We start from the raw sequence: 15730 nt of genomic DNA on the forward strand, positions 1-15730 counted from the left end.
TGGTCGTTGTGTCCTTGGGCAAGACACTTCACCTACCGCCTACTGGTGTTGGCCAGAGGGGCCTCTGTCAGTCTGCCCCAGGGCAGCTGTAGCTACACCTGTAGCTGCCTCCACCAGTGTGTGGATGTGAGAGTGAATGAATAGTGGCATTGTAAAGCGCTTTGGGTGCCTAGAAAAGCGCTATATAAATCCAATCCATTATTATTATTATTATATCAGATCTGGTTTTGAGTTTTAAGGACCTTCCGGGACCTTTATGCCCACCCTCCACCACCAAAATAACTCCACCACACAGAAGCTGGTCTTCAGACTGTATTTACTCATGTACACAATAAATTAAGCGCCATCCCGTCTTAGGGAATCAAACCTGCGGACACAACGTGCCCCTTATCACATGATCTGGAGTGGACCCGGCACAGGTTTCATGGAGACTACAGGTCGTTGGCGGGCGAGGTCTCCGGCTCGTCTTCGTGGCTCGGCCCCGACATCTGCATGAAGAGCTCCCTCAGTTCTGTGATGTCATCAGTGAGGGACGGCAGGGGAGGGACGGACCGCTGCTCGCGCTCCTCGATGAAGTCCCAGAGGCGGACGCTGTTCATGAACTAAACAGAGAGACAGAGTTTAGAGACTACTACACCCAACAGCCTTCCACTTATGGACAACAACAAGGACTCAAACTGACCCGCACACTCCCCTCCGAGCTCAGCTGCTTCCGTGGGCGCTCGGCCTCCGCCCGCGATCCGTCCGGGAAGGCGTGGAGGTACAAACACTTCCCACCAAACGGACACGAGCCACGGCCCTGATCAAAGTACTTACAGGCCTTCTTACTGCAAACACACACAGAGTATGACTGAAAGCTGAACACACCTTAGCTACCTTTGTTTACACCACCTGAAAGCACATCCTGGAAGATCTTTGGATCCTCTTCATAAGTGCCTGAGAGCAGGTGGGCGTGACACAGAGAGGCAACTCACCCGACTCCGGACTTGAAGAGGTCTATAAGGTGGTCTTTCTCATCCTGGTCCTCCACCCAGTACATCGACGGGATGACGAACTCTGAGATGACCCGACACTGTGGACACGACCTGAAAGAAACAGAGAGGTCATCAAACCCAACCAGACCCAACCAGAGCCAGTCAGGCCCAGCCAGACCAAAACGATATGACCAAAACCTCATATCCCGATATAAGACATCTATCGTCCGATAACGATGTAAATCACAACAATGTAACATTTTCTGTAAATTCTGTGAATCTCGGGCAGCTCGACCTGCGTGAAGTGTTTCCAGCTGTGCGTCATGTAGCTGGAGTCGAGTGTTTTAACCGATGAATGAAACGATACATTTTTAGACATAAGTTGTAACGGCCGCCGTTTCCTTTGTGAGTATTTCTTACACGGCGTGCTGCGGGGAAAAGCCTGTTCTAACGTTTGAGTCTACGGTTTATTTTTTAGCACCTGGCGGCTCTTTTTTGCTTCTCATCCATCAATGCTCTGCATAGTCTTTCACGTGATTCAGTTTATTTTGAAAAGTCTCAACAGGGTCCTGAGCTTTATTGTGAAAGGTTTATGTGGAACATAAACAAGCGGACACGCGATGGTTTTCCCGTCGTTGTTGTTAACGACAACACATAAAAACAGGCGCATGTCCGTCCGTAGTGTGGTTATATTAAATATAAGAGAAAGAGAGAACTTTAAGAAATGAATATAGCCACTACAGCGATCATCAAAACGATGAGAAAATATTGCTATAAAAAGTTTATTTTGCAACACCATGAAACAAACGATAGCGTAAAATGAAACGACAGATGTTTTTATATCGTCATCCGATATACAGCGGAACCCCGACTTACGAAATTAATTCGTTCCCGAGGGTTTTTCCTAAGTCGAAAATTTTCATAAGTCAAAGCACCCATCGCGACTTTTGAGTGAACGATAGGCTATAGGCTAATTGCTACCTGCAACAACAACACGTTGTTCCAGTGGAACAGCGAAGCGCAAGGACTAAGGGGGTTGTCACATGATTCGGAAGGCATTGTGGGCATTGTAGGCGTTCTGGGCCAGAGCCAGTGGATTTTGTTACGCGAGTATTTTGCCGTAACACAGGCTGAAATATTGCCGTTAAGCGCCTTCGTAACTTGAATTTTTAGTTAAACTGTTCCACTGTGTATCGCTATATCGAACAGCCCTATATGAGAACATACCTGAGTGGTGAATGACAGGTGTATAAAAAGTGTAATCAGACAAGGCAAAATTGGAATTCTGAAATGTTTAATGTTAGTCTTTAGAAATTACAGAACATTTAAGAAAGACTTCCAACTGGAGAATTATTTGTGTAGTTTGATCGTTTGGTATCCCAGCTGAACATATCAAAGGTTTAAGTGAACTTCTTATTTTGGGAAAGCCTGGAGATGAGTGTCATTATTTAATATCTGTAGTTATTTTAAAATACCTACCTGTATGATTTAGGTGAAGTTTAAATGTTTATGAGAGGAAATTATTATTCAGCAGACTTTTGTATTATATTTGCTCTTTGACTCAGGGAAGGATCCTAACGAGAGTGAAACAAAGTAAAGCCCCAATCAGATCTCACGAGACACCATCAGTCTTGGTTTCCCCCCAGTATACAGAGACCCAGTCCCTGACCCTGGTGCCTGACCCCTGACCCGGTCCTGTTGGATTCTTACTTGATGATCTTGTTGTGGAAGTTTCGGGTGCAGCGCCACTTTCGGATGCAGGACAGACAGAAGATGTGATTGCAGGAGGACAGGATGCCGAACCGGCGCTCTGACGGGTTCGCCTTCTGCACCACCACGTCCATACAGATGGAGCACACCTGAACAACAGGTAACTAATTAAGGCCGGTCACCAAGACAACCAATCCCAAAACAAATCAAACCCACCTTGTCATTGCTGAGCTGGGCCGCAAACGCCTTCTCCATGTCGGCCTCGAAGGCCAGCAGACACATCTGCAGACAGACACGAGATCATTTACAGCTGCAGCACATCTGTGTGCGCTCACACTGATGAACGCAAAGAGGTCACTGAAACGCCATGAGCATGCACACCTTCTCGTGCGCTCTCCTCTGCTCGGGGTCCTGGGGGTGGAGCACCTGCAGGCCGCACACCTCGCACAGGTCGCCGTGGAGATACGTACAACTGTCCTCATAGAAACAGCGCCCGCCGGCAGCGTAGGGACACAGCTGGGGGAGGTCCGGGTAGGCCCCGCCCACTGGAGGAGGAGCTGCAGAGAGCACGGGTAAACATCTTCACGTGCTACCAATAAGAGCCAATCAAATGTGAGGATTCTCAAGTCTTACCTCGTTCCTGCGCCGAGGCGTCTAGACCCGCCCTGATGGCATCCACGTATGAATGCGGAGATGCAGTCGCTGCTGCTGTGACCTCTGACCCCGAGTTGTCTGATGGGCCCCTGAACACGTCTTCGACGCCCAGCACTGAGAAAACACAGAGGGGGCGGGGTTACCTGCAATCATTATCGTGACTCTGTAAGAGCTTCATCGTCTCCTCACCTCTGTCTCTCAGCACCAGCGTCTTCTTGGCTCCACCTCTGCCAGACCTACTTGCCCCTCCTCCTCCTCTTCCTCCCCCTGTCAGGTCCTCTGAAGTTCCGCTCCCTCCTCCTCTGGATGACAGCCTGATGTGATCATACCTGCAGCACAAACAGGAAGTGAAATGAGTCACAGTGATGCAAACGTAGGTGAGAGGTAGGCAGGGCCTTACCTGCAGCGCTCTCCGTAGGCACACGCCCCTCTCTGGTAAAACTTGCAGATGGTGGAGGGTTTGCTGGTACTCGGGTCGTGGGAGAAGAGACAGCGGTTGCCTTCCCTGCACACGCCGTGGAGGAAGTACCTGAAACGCAGCACACCTGTGAGCCACAAGACCTGCTACTCTAGTGAAATCACTCTCGCAGTTGAACCTGTTACCTCAGTTTACTGTGTGTTTACTTCACATTCTGACCAATCAGGATCCTATTCTACCCGCCCAGGTGTTTCAGACCCCAGGGTGACACAGAGAGGACATCTCTTTGTTGGACGGATGAATATTTGATGGGAGAGGTGCCAAACTCTTTGACTTTTATAAGACTTTATTTTTTACTTTTATTTAAATAACTTTCAAAACAAAGTTTTTAACTTGTAGTTTTGTACACGTGCTACATTTTTCATCTTTTCATCATTCTGTTTGTGTTTTGATTCATCAAAGATCTTACAGAGGCCACGCCCCCTTTGATTGAGTTTAAACAGGTGAGTTCTAAAAACATTCTCCTCCTGTGCCCTTATAATTGTCTCTGACTTGTGATATGAACCCCAGATAAACTGTTAAAGCCTTCTCCAGTATTGAAAAGTGCGTCATCTGCATACAGTGACACTTTTCCTTCTCATCCCACTCTTTTACATCCTCTTTATTCTGTAACAAAAGTTTAATACAGGTGTTACAAAGGGGGAAATTATCTCTAGAGGCCAGAACAGTTTGTGTGTTAGGCTGTAAACATGTTTATTTCTGCTGTAAAGTTTTAACATGTCAGTCTGTGGGGAGTGAGTCACTGCTGCCCCTGCTGGACACCAGGGGAACTGCAGTTGCAGTCTCAGCGGCTTCTGATTGGCTGTTTGACAGTTTGTTCCCCTCCCACCCCCTGTAACCTACCAACTACCTGAGAGCGCTCAGACTCGGACCAGCTTCCGGTGTTCCTGTGCTTGTTATTGAAGTTTCACGCCATCAGCGGCCGCCTTCATTTTCGCAGGAGGGAACGTTCACGTGACCCCGAGGTGAGCCTCGGGGCGGAGTCTGCCCTCTGATTTAAAGCTGCAGCTCTTTACGTGACTTTAAATCAGAAGTATCGATCCTGGAGAAGCTGATTAGTCTCAGCTTTCACTTAAACACACCTGGAATCACTGATTACTAATCGATCAGTTAGAGTTAGAGGCACACGCGCTGACGAGGACAGGCGAGTGCGGAGCTAAGAGCTAAAAACATTAGCACGAGGCTAACAGTCCGCGGACATCCGGGTCACACCAGCGCGACACCCGACGACACTCAGACAGATCAGACACACACACACACAAACGCCCGCGCACGCACGCACCCTCACCTGCAGGTCACCTGTTTGGTGCTCATCTTCCCCGCGGACCTTCAACAACTGCTCCGAGCTGTCACCGCGGTGCGCCGCTTAAACCGCTCCGACGGAGAACGGCGGGCACAGCAATAAGGTTCCACTTCCTCCGGAAGTACGAACCCGTGGAAAGCGTCTCTTTTAACACAATAATCACAACACAATCAGTTTTTTTTGTTATTTTGCAAGTGGGATTTTTGAAAAGCTGGAATGTGAAGGTCTCTGTGTGTTCGGTAATAAAATAGAGCTGAAAGTGTTTGAGTGTTTTCAGTTGGAGTTTCTTTGCCAGGGTCTGTCCCTGCTTCTTCTTTTCTACTTTTTCGTGCTCTTCATGTCGTCATATAAGCTGGTGGTGTTACCACAGCAGAGAAGTTTCCTTCCAACATGCGTCATGTTTGCAGTGTTTTCATTTAGTAGGTAAATAAAGTTAATTCATAATATTCTTTTCACAGACCGGCAGTCATAAAGCAATGAACAACAATTACAACACAATAAAGAAAGAATCACGTTACAAAAGAATTTAAGGTACCCCCCCCCCCCCACACACACACACACACACACACACACACAAGAACAAAACAAAACAACAAAACACAAATAGTGAAAGAATATCAGCAGAAGGGTGGATTAAACCGGAAGTATTCAACTGCTTTTAAAAGACTCCAAGAGTCGACTAAGCTGGAGTGGTAAACTGGTAAACCGAATATTGTCTTTAATCGAAAATAAGATTACAACTCATAGGTTGCCTGCTTTACTCGAGCTTTTCAGAATCAGCATACTTTATTAATCCCAAGGGAAATTATGTGGGTTACAGTTGCTCCAGTACAGTAACATTAAGAAAAACAGACTGGACTATTTAAAATAATCAAATTACAGCATTTATGTTAGACGACTTTTAATTACCTGATTAGCCCACTGACAATGAGAATTTAAAAAAGATCTTGTCCATGTGCAGCATGTTAACACTACTGGAAGCAAAAATAACTTGAAAACACAACTTTCTTTTTTAAATTTTTTATTTATTTATTTTTGCTCTGACTGTATTGTGAGTCTGTGGTCTGGGAGAGAGTCTGTAACTCTGTCTGGAAATACAGTAAATAATGACCAATGCTGGGTAATTAATTATATAGTTACTTCTTCAAAAAAGTAACTGAGTCATGCAAACAACAAAGTGTTTTGCAGCTGTTTACCTAAAAATGCAGCCAAGGCGTTTATTAAATAAACATTTCAAACTATTTACAGAACAATCAGCTGTTCTGCATCAAATCTGATGTCACAAAAATTATTTGTGCCGCTCCAAAAATAATTTCTGTCCACTATGAGATGAAGGAGAACAACAGCCTGATACCTGCAGGCCTGACAGCAGCAGATGTGTCACTGCTGTAACACCTGTAACACTCAGCAGTCGCCTCATTGTTCTGACACACAACAACACTGTTGACTACACTACACACTAACTACACACTAACTACACGCTAACTACACACTAACTACACAAGATTTGTGCTAAACGTCACAAATGTCTCACATCTCAAACACGCCGTCACTCCTAAAACTTCCCCTCCCTAAACAACTAACAACTAACATAAGGACGCTGTCATAGCCTGTCAACCACGTTGATTAGCTGCGTATATACGAATGTGAATCGCATCAGCCAGTCACTCACTGACTAACACTGCAAAACAGAATTGTTAAAGTTTTAATTTCAATTCAGGGTAGATTTGTTTTTGTGCACAAAGCAGATTTTCTGTGTGCAGAAACCGTGCCAGCAGTGAGGGAACATTGCTGAGGATGGATATCGTTGAGGCTGCTGCAAGGAGCTGTGACTTTAGGGTGGTTGGTGCCTGTTGGTGGTAATGAGCATGAAGCTGAAGAGGGGTCCTGTTGGGGTTCTGTTGGGCTTGGTCAGCCATCAGGTGGTGGCCTCCTGCTCTCACTGGAGCGAATCACGACTGAGTGTGGAGTGGCTGAAATGAGAGTCACCACCTCTAAATCTATGGCCACGATCCTCAGCCAGAAAAGGATGGAGTGCCCACTCTGCATCAGGGATGAGTTGGTGCCCCAAGTTGAGGAGTGTGTTGTTCACGAGAACGAGAGATGGATGGATTGGGGCCACAGCTGCAGTGATGTGGAGGGAGTCCATCCTGGTGAAGAGTCACTCAAGCTGGGCTCAGAGTAGAGCTGCTGCTCATCCACATTGAAAGCAGCCAGTTCACGTGGTCTGACTAGGATGCCTCCTGGCTGAGGGGTTGTGGGCGTGTCCCAGGACCAGCACACTCTGGAGTTCCCCTGGATGAGCTACGGGGGAGGGAGGTGTGGGGGTTCTCTGCTTAGACTGCCAGTCTCCACGACCCAGCTGCAGATGAGTGGAAGTAAATGGATGGATGGCATCATGTTTATATCAAACTTACAATATTGTTTGGTAATAGTGTAATAACGCAGCTCGATTGTCTGTCCTGAGGTCTGTTCTGTAGCAAATACAAGAAAAACGTTTAAGAAAGCAAATAAGTCGGTGTTCTAAAGAATATGTTTGCTTACATCAGGTGAGATGAGTCCTCCGTCACAGGTGGTGCAGTCAGTGAAGATGGTCACCTGCAGGATCAAGGTAATTGGCTCTCCAACCCACAGCCACTGCCACTGTACTGGAGGGAAGCTGGGACAGTGTTAAAGACTTTCTTCAGGCAGTAATGGAAATAAACCATCCTTAACATACTACAACACGCCAGCTTCTGTGTTGTTTGATCTGGAGACAATAAATACATTTATATTGATTATGTCAGTGATGTAACTACAATACAAAGCTACAGGAAGCCTAAACTTGGTGTAGAATAATTACATCTGAGACTTTGTTTCATTGTGAGATTATTAAATAGGCTAACAACTAAATATAACATTTAAATGTGATCATATTTGTCACGGCTGGGGGCAGTCGTGTGGTGTATTGAAAAAAGGATCCAAAATGCAGGTACTGGCTGGGGTGCGAGTGAGTGTTTATTTACAGCGGTGAGAAGGTGACAAAACAGGAAGAGCAGAGCGGGGAGTAAACAAACCTAAACTGGGAAAACTAAAGAACAAAACTTAAATCGATCGTGGCTCAAGAGTTGGGAGTTCACCTTGTAATCGGAAGGTTGCCGGTTCGAGCCCCGGCTTGGACAGTCTCGGTCGTTGTGTCCTTGGGCAAGACACTTCACCCGTTGCCTACTGGTGGTGGTCAGAGGGCCCGGTGGCGCCAGTGTCCGGCAGCCTCGCCTCTGTCAGTGCGCCCCAGGGTGGCTGTGGCTACAATGTAGCTTGCCATCACCAGTGTGTGAATGTGTGTGTGAATGGGTGGATGACTGGATGTGTAAAGCGCTTTGGGGTCCTTAGGGACTAGTAAAGCGCTATATAAATACAGGCCATTTACAGGCCATTTAAACCAGACACTCATGGGAGGAGGAGCAAAATGCACAAAGAGAGATGGCAGAGAGACGCAGAATGAATACCGGGTAACAGAATAATGCAGACTGAGAAGGAATTAAACAGATGACGCGACAGAGAGCACAGGAAAACACAGGGCTTAAATACACGGGGAGTAATCAGGGAATGGGCCACAGGAGGGAGACACAGCTGGGAGCAATTAGGCTAACGAGACAGGGGAGAGGTAAAACTGAACACACTGACATGAGACATGAACTTTCAGAATAAAACAGGAAACTAACAGACACAGAGACCCAGACAGGACACTGAACTTGACCGGCAGACTCATGAGCATACACAATAACACCATGGACAGACAGAGGGAACACAGGCAGGCATGAAACAAAACACTAACACATAGCAAACCTAAACAAAATACAAAACAGAATAACCGAGAACAAAGAATAATGTAAAGAAACACAAAACACCGAGTCCTCAGACTCAGGACCATGACAATATTTAAAATATAATTAAATAACAAAAGCTACAGTGATGACATTGTACTCATTTGCTGTTCAGTAGAACAGGATGTTGGATGATCACCTGATTGTGGATTTGAAAATAAAAGTTTGTTGTTAATTATTATGTTTAAATCATACAGTGTTTATATTAAATGTTGTACCAGAAATCTCTAAAGTTCAACGAGATCAAACATAATGTGATTTAGTTGCATTTAATTAGTGTGTCAGCAAATTTTAAAAAGTTACCACAAATAGTTTTTGAATGTAGTAGAAGCTGAAATGTTTGTCAGAGGGTAAAAGTTCGTCCTGCACAGTCAGAAACTTTGAGCACGATGTCGTTATCTTCAGTAAGCATTACTTTTTTTGAGGCAACGAGTTTGCACAATTTTTTTAAGTTCTGGGAACTAATGAGAGCCTCGGTGCCCCCCCAACCCCACCTAACACTAATAGGTTAGATAGAGCGCAAGCAGCAGTGTGTTTGATGATGAGGTCGGTATGTGCGATCCCACAGACATGCTGTGAAACACGCCTGAATCTTTCCATAGTGCCTGTTTTATTTACAGCCACATTAAAACTACAGAAGCTGAGCCGAGTGCTGACGAGCACATTTACATCCAGCTCTTCAAAATAAAAGCTGAAAGGTCTGTTTTATTGTGGAAAGTAAAAGTCACTGCAATTGGCAGATTGAGGCCCACAGGCAGCAGCTGGTGCTGACAGAGGGGAGGGCTGGTCAGCCGTGTCGTCGTGCAGGAGATCGGGGAAATGAAATGCGATCGGCTCATCTGGTGCAGAACCAAAACATGGAAGAGACGATCAGAGTCTCAGGACAGGAAGCTGCCCTGAAGCAGAGCTGCTTCAGTCACGTTCAACGTGATGATAAAACCGGATGATGTCAGATCTTCTGACTGTGTCAGAGTGACGGGAACCTCTGGTTTCCATCTAAGTGAAATGTGATTGGTCGACTTCCAGTGAGATGCAAATCTGTCATCTGACTTCGAAGCTCGTGTATCAGGTGTTCCTGACAGGTGAGACGGAGAAACTGAGGCGTGTCCTGTGTGCTCGGCCAATCACAGCTCAGTGACGACTGCAGTCAAAGCCGGCTGTTCTCCTTGTTCTCTGGAAATAATGACAGTTGTTCTCAAATTTCTCTGTCTTTTATTTTGTATGGCACTTCCTGCTGTAACGTCTTCAGCTTATTCAAAATGCTGCTGCCCGTCTCTTCACTATCACACGCAGCATCTTCTCATCGTCGGCTTCCTGTTTATCACAGAAGTCCTAACATTGGCTTATGAACGGTCCTGCTCCTCCATACCTCTCTGATGTTCTTCAGCCTTGTATTCCCTCGCCGGCCCTTAGATCAGCTGACCAGCTGCTTTTGGTTGTCCCGAAAACTAGGCTGGAACTTGGAGGAGAACTTTTTCAACTGTGTCTCCCAAACTTTGGAATACGTTGCCTTTAAATATGAGACAGGCATCTTCGCTTCCTGTTTTTAAGTCTCTTTTTCCGTTTGGAGCGGTGTGAGTTGATGTGCTCTTTGTTTTGTTTTTGTGCAGCATTTTGTGTTTTTAAATGTGCTCTTTAAATGAAAGCAGGCCTGTGATTACAGGACATTGAAATCCCAGAATGCACTGCAGCTCAGGTCCCGTTTCCGTGACAACACTGCCCACGCAGTCCAAAGGTCGCCTTGTTCGAGGGGAAAAAGTGACAGGTGAGCCTGGTCACGTGACCATCTTTGTGACTGCACCCACAACCCGATAGGCTGGGGCCAGACAGTGATGTTATCTGATAGGCTGTAACCGCGCAGACGGTTGAAAAGGAGAAGGAGAGAAGAAGAGGAAGGCAGAAGTCAAAGAGGAGAAACGGAGGAGCAGGACGAGAGGAGACGAGAGAGGAGGAGGTGATGGAGCGCAGCGTGATCCGTCTGACTCACTGTCAGAAGGAGATCTTCTGCTTCTCTGTGCCGGAGCAGTGCCCGAGCTGCGGGGAGGAGCTGAGGGGGAGCAGACTGCAGGAGGCGCCAGTCAGCCTCCCCTCCCCCTTCACCAATGGGCACAAGACGTCCTGCTGCCTGCTGGTCACACCTGCACACGACAACCTGGACAGGTAACACACACACAGGTGAAGGTACTCAGGTGTTTACACACAGGTGAGCACACTGCCAGGTACACAGTCAGTGTACCCACAGGAACATGAAGAAGTTTGAACCAGTCATCATACTGGACCAGGTGATACGAGTATAACCAGTGTACCCAGTAGAATTACTAAATCAATCCCACCAGTCCAATCAGTGTACCCAGTCTAACCAGTGTATCCTGCTGTTTGATCCTCAGAGACTTTGATGGGGCGGCTGATCTTCACACCGGCATCTCCAACACCAAAGGTAGGTCTCTGAGGTCAAAGGTCACCTGGTGATCGTGGGCTCAGGTGCGAGCAGACAGGTGGAGGCTTGGTCAGGTGTCGTTTCAGCTTCAGATCAAACGTTCGCAGACAGTCACCATCCTCTCGCAATAGGACGCTACATGATCGCTGACCACGCCCCCGACCTGCCATATCCCTGATTTCATCTAATCAAAGACGTTCAACCACGTCTCAGTTCGGTCACGGCGACAGGAAGGACGAAGGCGAGTGCAGAGCGTCGGTGTCAGTCGGCGACTTTACCGACTGACACCAAAATCAAACTTTCAGACACGTTTAAACATTTCATTTATTTATTTCACACTTGGTCAACAGCTTCCACAGTTAGTTCTTTCAGACAAACCAACCACACTTTCTATCAGTAAAGCAACCACGTGTGAAAAGCAGCAGGAAGAAGAAAATATTCTTATTAAACCCCGCCCCCTCTCTACAATCCAACTTATATTGCAAGCGGGCACCAAAAGTCAAGGAACAAACTAACATTAACATTTATCTCCGGTCCTAACAACACATTTACAATCAGAATATACCACTCCACATAGTAACAAGGAGAAAAGATGAGTAAATAAAATAATGGATCCTTTTTCAGTGAACTCCAATTTCATATTGAGTTATCGTTTTAAGATAAGATAAGATAAGATAAGATAAGATAAGATAGAACTTTATTAATCCCTCGGGTGGGTTCCTCTGGGAAATTCGACTTCCAAAAAGCACAGCAACGACCGAAGTTACAGTTACAGAATTGTTATATATATATATATATATATATATACACACACACACACACACACACACACACACACACACACACACATATATAAATACAGAGACAATATAAATAAAATATACAAAGGGGATAAATAGAATAAATAGGAATAAAAAATAAAAATACAAGTGAATTGCACATTTCAAGTATTGAGTCTATTGCACTGTTGACTATTTACAAAAAGTATTGCACAAGGTATTGTACAGTGAGGTGAAGAGGCACTACAGCTTAGTTTTTTAATTTTAATTTTATACATGTAACACTTTTTAAAACAATGTAAATTTATACAACTCTTTAAATGATGATGAAGACACTTCCACAGTCGTATACCTCTAACCGTTGGACTCATTAATCTTTGTGTAGCTGACGCTTAAAATAAAATTTCCTTCTGTCTTCTCCCCCCGAACACGTTAAAAATACTCTTTGTAACTTAAAAGGCAAAATATTATTTTTTAGCCTTAAACGTAATTAATAGTGTCCGTGGTTTCACTAAATCTCCTAATTTTAATAATTTAGATTTTATAAATAATTTATTTTTATGTTCTCTAAATTTAACGTTATGAATCATTCATCTCAGACAGATGTGATGTGATCCTCCCGCAGCGCCTGACAGATTTCAGCTCTGCAGCCAAACAATGATCAATAATCAATGTGATCGATGACCCGTGGCCAGTGATCAGAGTGATCAGCTCCTCCTACCTGTGTGCAGGTGTTGTGTATAACTACACTCGTGGCGGCGTCCGCAGGGATCAGAGCGGCTGGGAGCGCAGCATCAGCGTCCCTCTGGTCCGACCCGACATGTTCCACCTGCTCGCTCAGTGGGACCAGTACCTGGAGCGCTTCTCTGACGGGCCTATGTGGGACCCTGCCTGGCACAGGTAACTCACACCTGACCTTCCTGACAGTTTACCTGAGAGCTGTTTGAAGGCAGGAAGCTTGAACGCGTTCTGTCGTTATGAGCCTCCCTCGCTGTCAGACAGGTTCGAGGTGACCCGCGGTGGTCGCCAGACACAGGCGTGTTTCGCCGCCACGGCGCCTTCACCACCATCACCACCATCACCTGCAGGTGTAGAAATCTGTCGACAGCTTTTCTCTCTGTGTGTCGCAGGTTTGATGAAAACAACCACAACTGCTTCAGCTTCTGCTTGCACTTTGTGAACGGCGTTCTGGCAGCCGAGGGCCGCGGCGCTCTGAGCAGAGACGACTTCACCCACACCTTCATCCTGCCGAGGATGAGGAGGGTGTCCAAATACACCACGCTGTACCGGCACATCCAGAAACACCAGTTCTACAAGGTGGACCGACAGCAGCACGCTCAGGGGGCGGAGCCCAGCAGCTGAGCAGCTGTCATTGGTCACATGTGACGCTTGTGTCAGACCTGATGTGCAATGAACTGACCTACGCACACACACAGACACAGACACAGAGCTTTGGTTCATGTCTGTGTGTGTGAGGATTTGAACCTGGGGCTGCTCGTCCTCCACCTGATCTTCTTTAGCTCGTTAGTTGTGTGAATTTTGACCTTTTGTTGTCCCTGAGCCACACCGAGGGTCTCAGAGGAAATTACATCTTTTATTTTATTCTGAAATAAAGTTTCTTAAATCACACTTCCTGCAGCTCTCTGGCGTGGAGCTGCAGGTTTTCACCCTGAGGGGGCAGAATGTGGCGGGATGGTCATCGCCATGACCGTGAAAGTACGACCATGCAGCATTTAAAGCGTGGAAGTACTCACATTACTTTGAGTTTTAGTCCATAAAAAGTGATAAAAACATTAGCGTCCACTGTACACTCTGCGTGGGAAGAAAACTTCTTACAGCGAAACATTAAACTTCAGATCTGAGCGAGCAGCGAGCACGCTGCCACGGGAACGTGACATTCACAGAGAAACCCCCGGATCCTCCCACTGACATGACCGCTGTGGGCAAACCTCCACCCGCCCCACTCCTGCTAAACTGGTGACAATAAATTTAAGAGCAACACGACTCAGTGCTGCTGAATCTGTGATTTTATTTCTTTTCTGATGTGTTTTACTTTCATCTGTTGGAAAGAGTATATACACAAAACACGATTTTATTTTATATGCTGCAGGTGATAGGTTTAAATGTTAAACAAGTTAAACACTTTTAAACACTGTTGCATATAATTTAATATTTGCTTGATGCAAAGATTAAAACAAATAAAATAAATTTTAAAAAGAGACTTTTTCATTTGATTACATTGTGATGGATTATGCAGGAAAATAGAATTGGGCTGAAAGGTCAATTCTATTTTATTTATGTAGCGCCAAATCACAACAAAAGTCGCCTCAAGGTGCTTCATATGGTACAGTACATACAGAGAAAAACCCAACAATCATATGACCCCCTATGAGCAGCACTTTGGCGACAGTGGGAAGGAAAAACTCCCTTTTAACAGGAAGAAACCTCCAGCAGAACCAGGCTCAGGGAGGGGCGGGGCCATCTGCTGTGATTGGTTGGGGTGAGAGAAGGAAGACAGGATAAAGACATGCTGTGGAAGAGAGACAGAGGTTAATAACAGATATGATTCAATGCAGAGAGGTCTGTTAATACATAGTGAGTGAACAAGAAACACCCAGTGCATCATGGGAATCCCCCGGCAGCCTACGTCTATTGCAGCATAACTAAGGGAGGATTCAGGGTCACCTGGTCCAGCCCTAACTATATGCTTTAGCAAAAAGGAAAGTTTGAAGCCTAATCTTGAAAGTAGAGATAGTGTCTGTCTCCTGAATCCAAACTGGAAGCTGGTTCCACAGAAGAGGGGCCTGAAAACTGAAGGCTCTGCCTCCCATTCTTCTACATTCTACTTATTCAGGTTGTGTATCATGTTTTTAAAAAGTAACTAAGTAATAAAGTAACTAATTATGTTTGAAGATAAATAATCTGTAAAGTAACACAACACATACATAAAGGCGTGTGCTGCTGAACTTGGGGAGCCGCTACAACGAGTCTTCAATCTCAGTCTGCGACTGGGGAGAGTGCCCGCCCTATGGAAGACATCCTGCATCGTCCCGGTCCCTAAAAAGAACCGGCCCAATGAGCTGAATGACTTCCGACCGGTGGCACTGACGTCACATCTTATGAAGACTCTAGAGCGGCTCTTCCTCAACCTCCTCCGACCACAGGTACAACATGCCCAGGACCCACTACAGTTTGCATACAAGGCGGGTGTCGGAGTGGAGGATGCCATCCTGTACCTCCTACACAGAGCCCACTCACACCTGGATGGGGGAAAAGGCACGGTCAGGATCCTGTTTCTTGACTTTTCCAGTGCCTTTAATACCATCTGGCCCTGTATGCTTCAGGAAAAACTGAACAGGATGCAGGTGGACCCCTGCCTGGTGGCTTGGATCTCCGACTACCTCACCGACAGACCACAGTACGTCAGGCTGAAGGACATCACGTCTGACACTGTGGTCAGCAGCACAGGAGCACCACAGGGAACTGTGCTGTCCCCTCTTCTCCTCACCCTGTACACCTCTGACTTCTG

At 46.1% G+C, this 15730-nt stretch overlaps 2 protein-coding genes across 2 annotated transcripts; one reads left to right on the top strand and one right to left on the bottom strand.

Annotated features, from left to right (window-relative positions):
- Positions 1-299: 299 nt before the first annotated feature.
- On the bottom strand, positions 300-5235 carry mkrn2 (makorin, ring finger protein, 2). Its single transcript, XM_085407719.1, has 10 exons — positions 5105-5235; positions 3739-3867; positions 3528-3667; positions 3318-3452; positions 3066-3241; positions 2901-2966; positions 2685-2833; positions 975-1085; positions 683-827; positions 300-602 (listed from the first exon to the last, which is right to left on the bottom strand). Exons 1-10 carry the CDS (start codon positions 5128-5130, stop codon positions 432-434), a joined length of 1248 nt encoding a protein of 415 aa, XP_085263845.1. The 5' UTR covers positions 5131-5235; the 3' UTR covers positions 300-431.
- A 3909-nt stretch (positions 5236-9144) lies between these two features.
- Positions 9145-14348, top strand: LOC146670691 (MKRN2 opposite strand protein-like). Its single transcript, XM_085407720.1, has 4 exons — positions 9145-11145; positions 11373-11422; positions 12933-13101; positions 13332-14348. Exons 1-4 carry the CDS (start codon positions 10943-10945, stop codon positions 13561-13563), a joined length of 654 nt encoding a protein of 217 aa, XP_085263846.1. The 5' UTR covers positions 9145-10942; the 3' UTR covers positions 13564-14348.
- The last annotated feature ends 1382 nt before the right edge of the window (positions 14349-15730 follow it).

This window comes from Rhamphochromis longiceps, linkage group LG5, assembly GCF_057381845.1.
Source record: "Rhamphochromis longiceps isolate RC_006_pf linkage group LG5, R_longiceps_female_GT1.1, whole genome shotgun sequence".
In the NCBI taxonomy this organism is placed as follows: Eukaryota; Metazoa; Chordata; class Actinopteri; order Cichliformes; family Cichlidae; genus Rhamphochromis; species Rhamphochromis longiceps.

Coding starts and splice junctions, on each gene's coding strand:
- mkrn2 (XM_085407719.1), bottom strand. CDS start 5,130: ATGAGCACCAAACAGGTGACCTGCAG. Junction 3,868..5,104: donor ACCAAACAGGTGACCTGCAG/GTGAGGGTGCGT, acceptor GCTGCGTTTCAG/GTACTTCCTCCACGGCGTGT. Junction 603..682: donor GCTCGGAGGGGAGTGTGCGG/GTCAGTTTGAGT, acceptor CTCTCTGTTTAG/TTCATGAACAGCGTCCGCCT.
- LOC146670691 (XM_085407720.1), top strand. CDS start 10,943: ATGGAGCGCAGCGTGATCCGTCTGACTCACTGTCAGAAGGAGATCTTC. Junction 11,146..11,372: donor GCACACGACAACCTGGACAG/GTAACACACACA, acceptor TTTGATCCTCAG/AGACTTTGATGGGGCGGCTG. Junction 13,102..13,331: donor TGGGACCCTGCCTGGCACAG/GTAACTCACACC, acceptor TGTGTGTCGCAG/GTTTGATGAAAACAACCACA.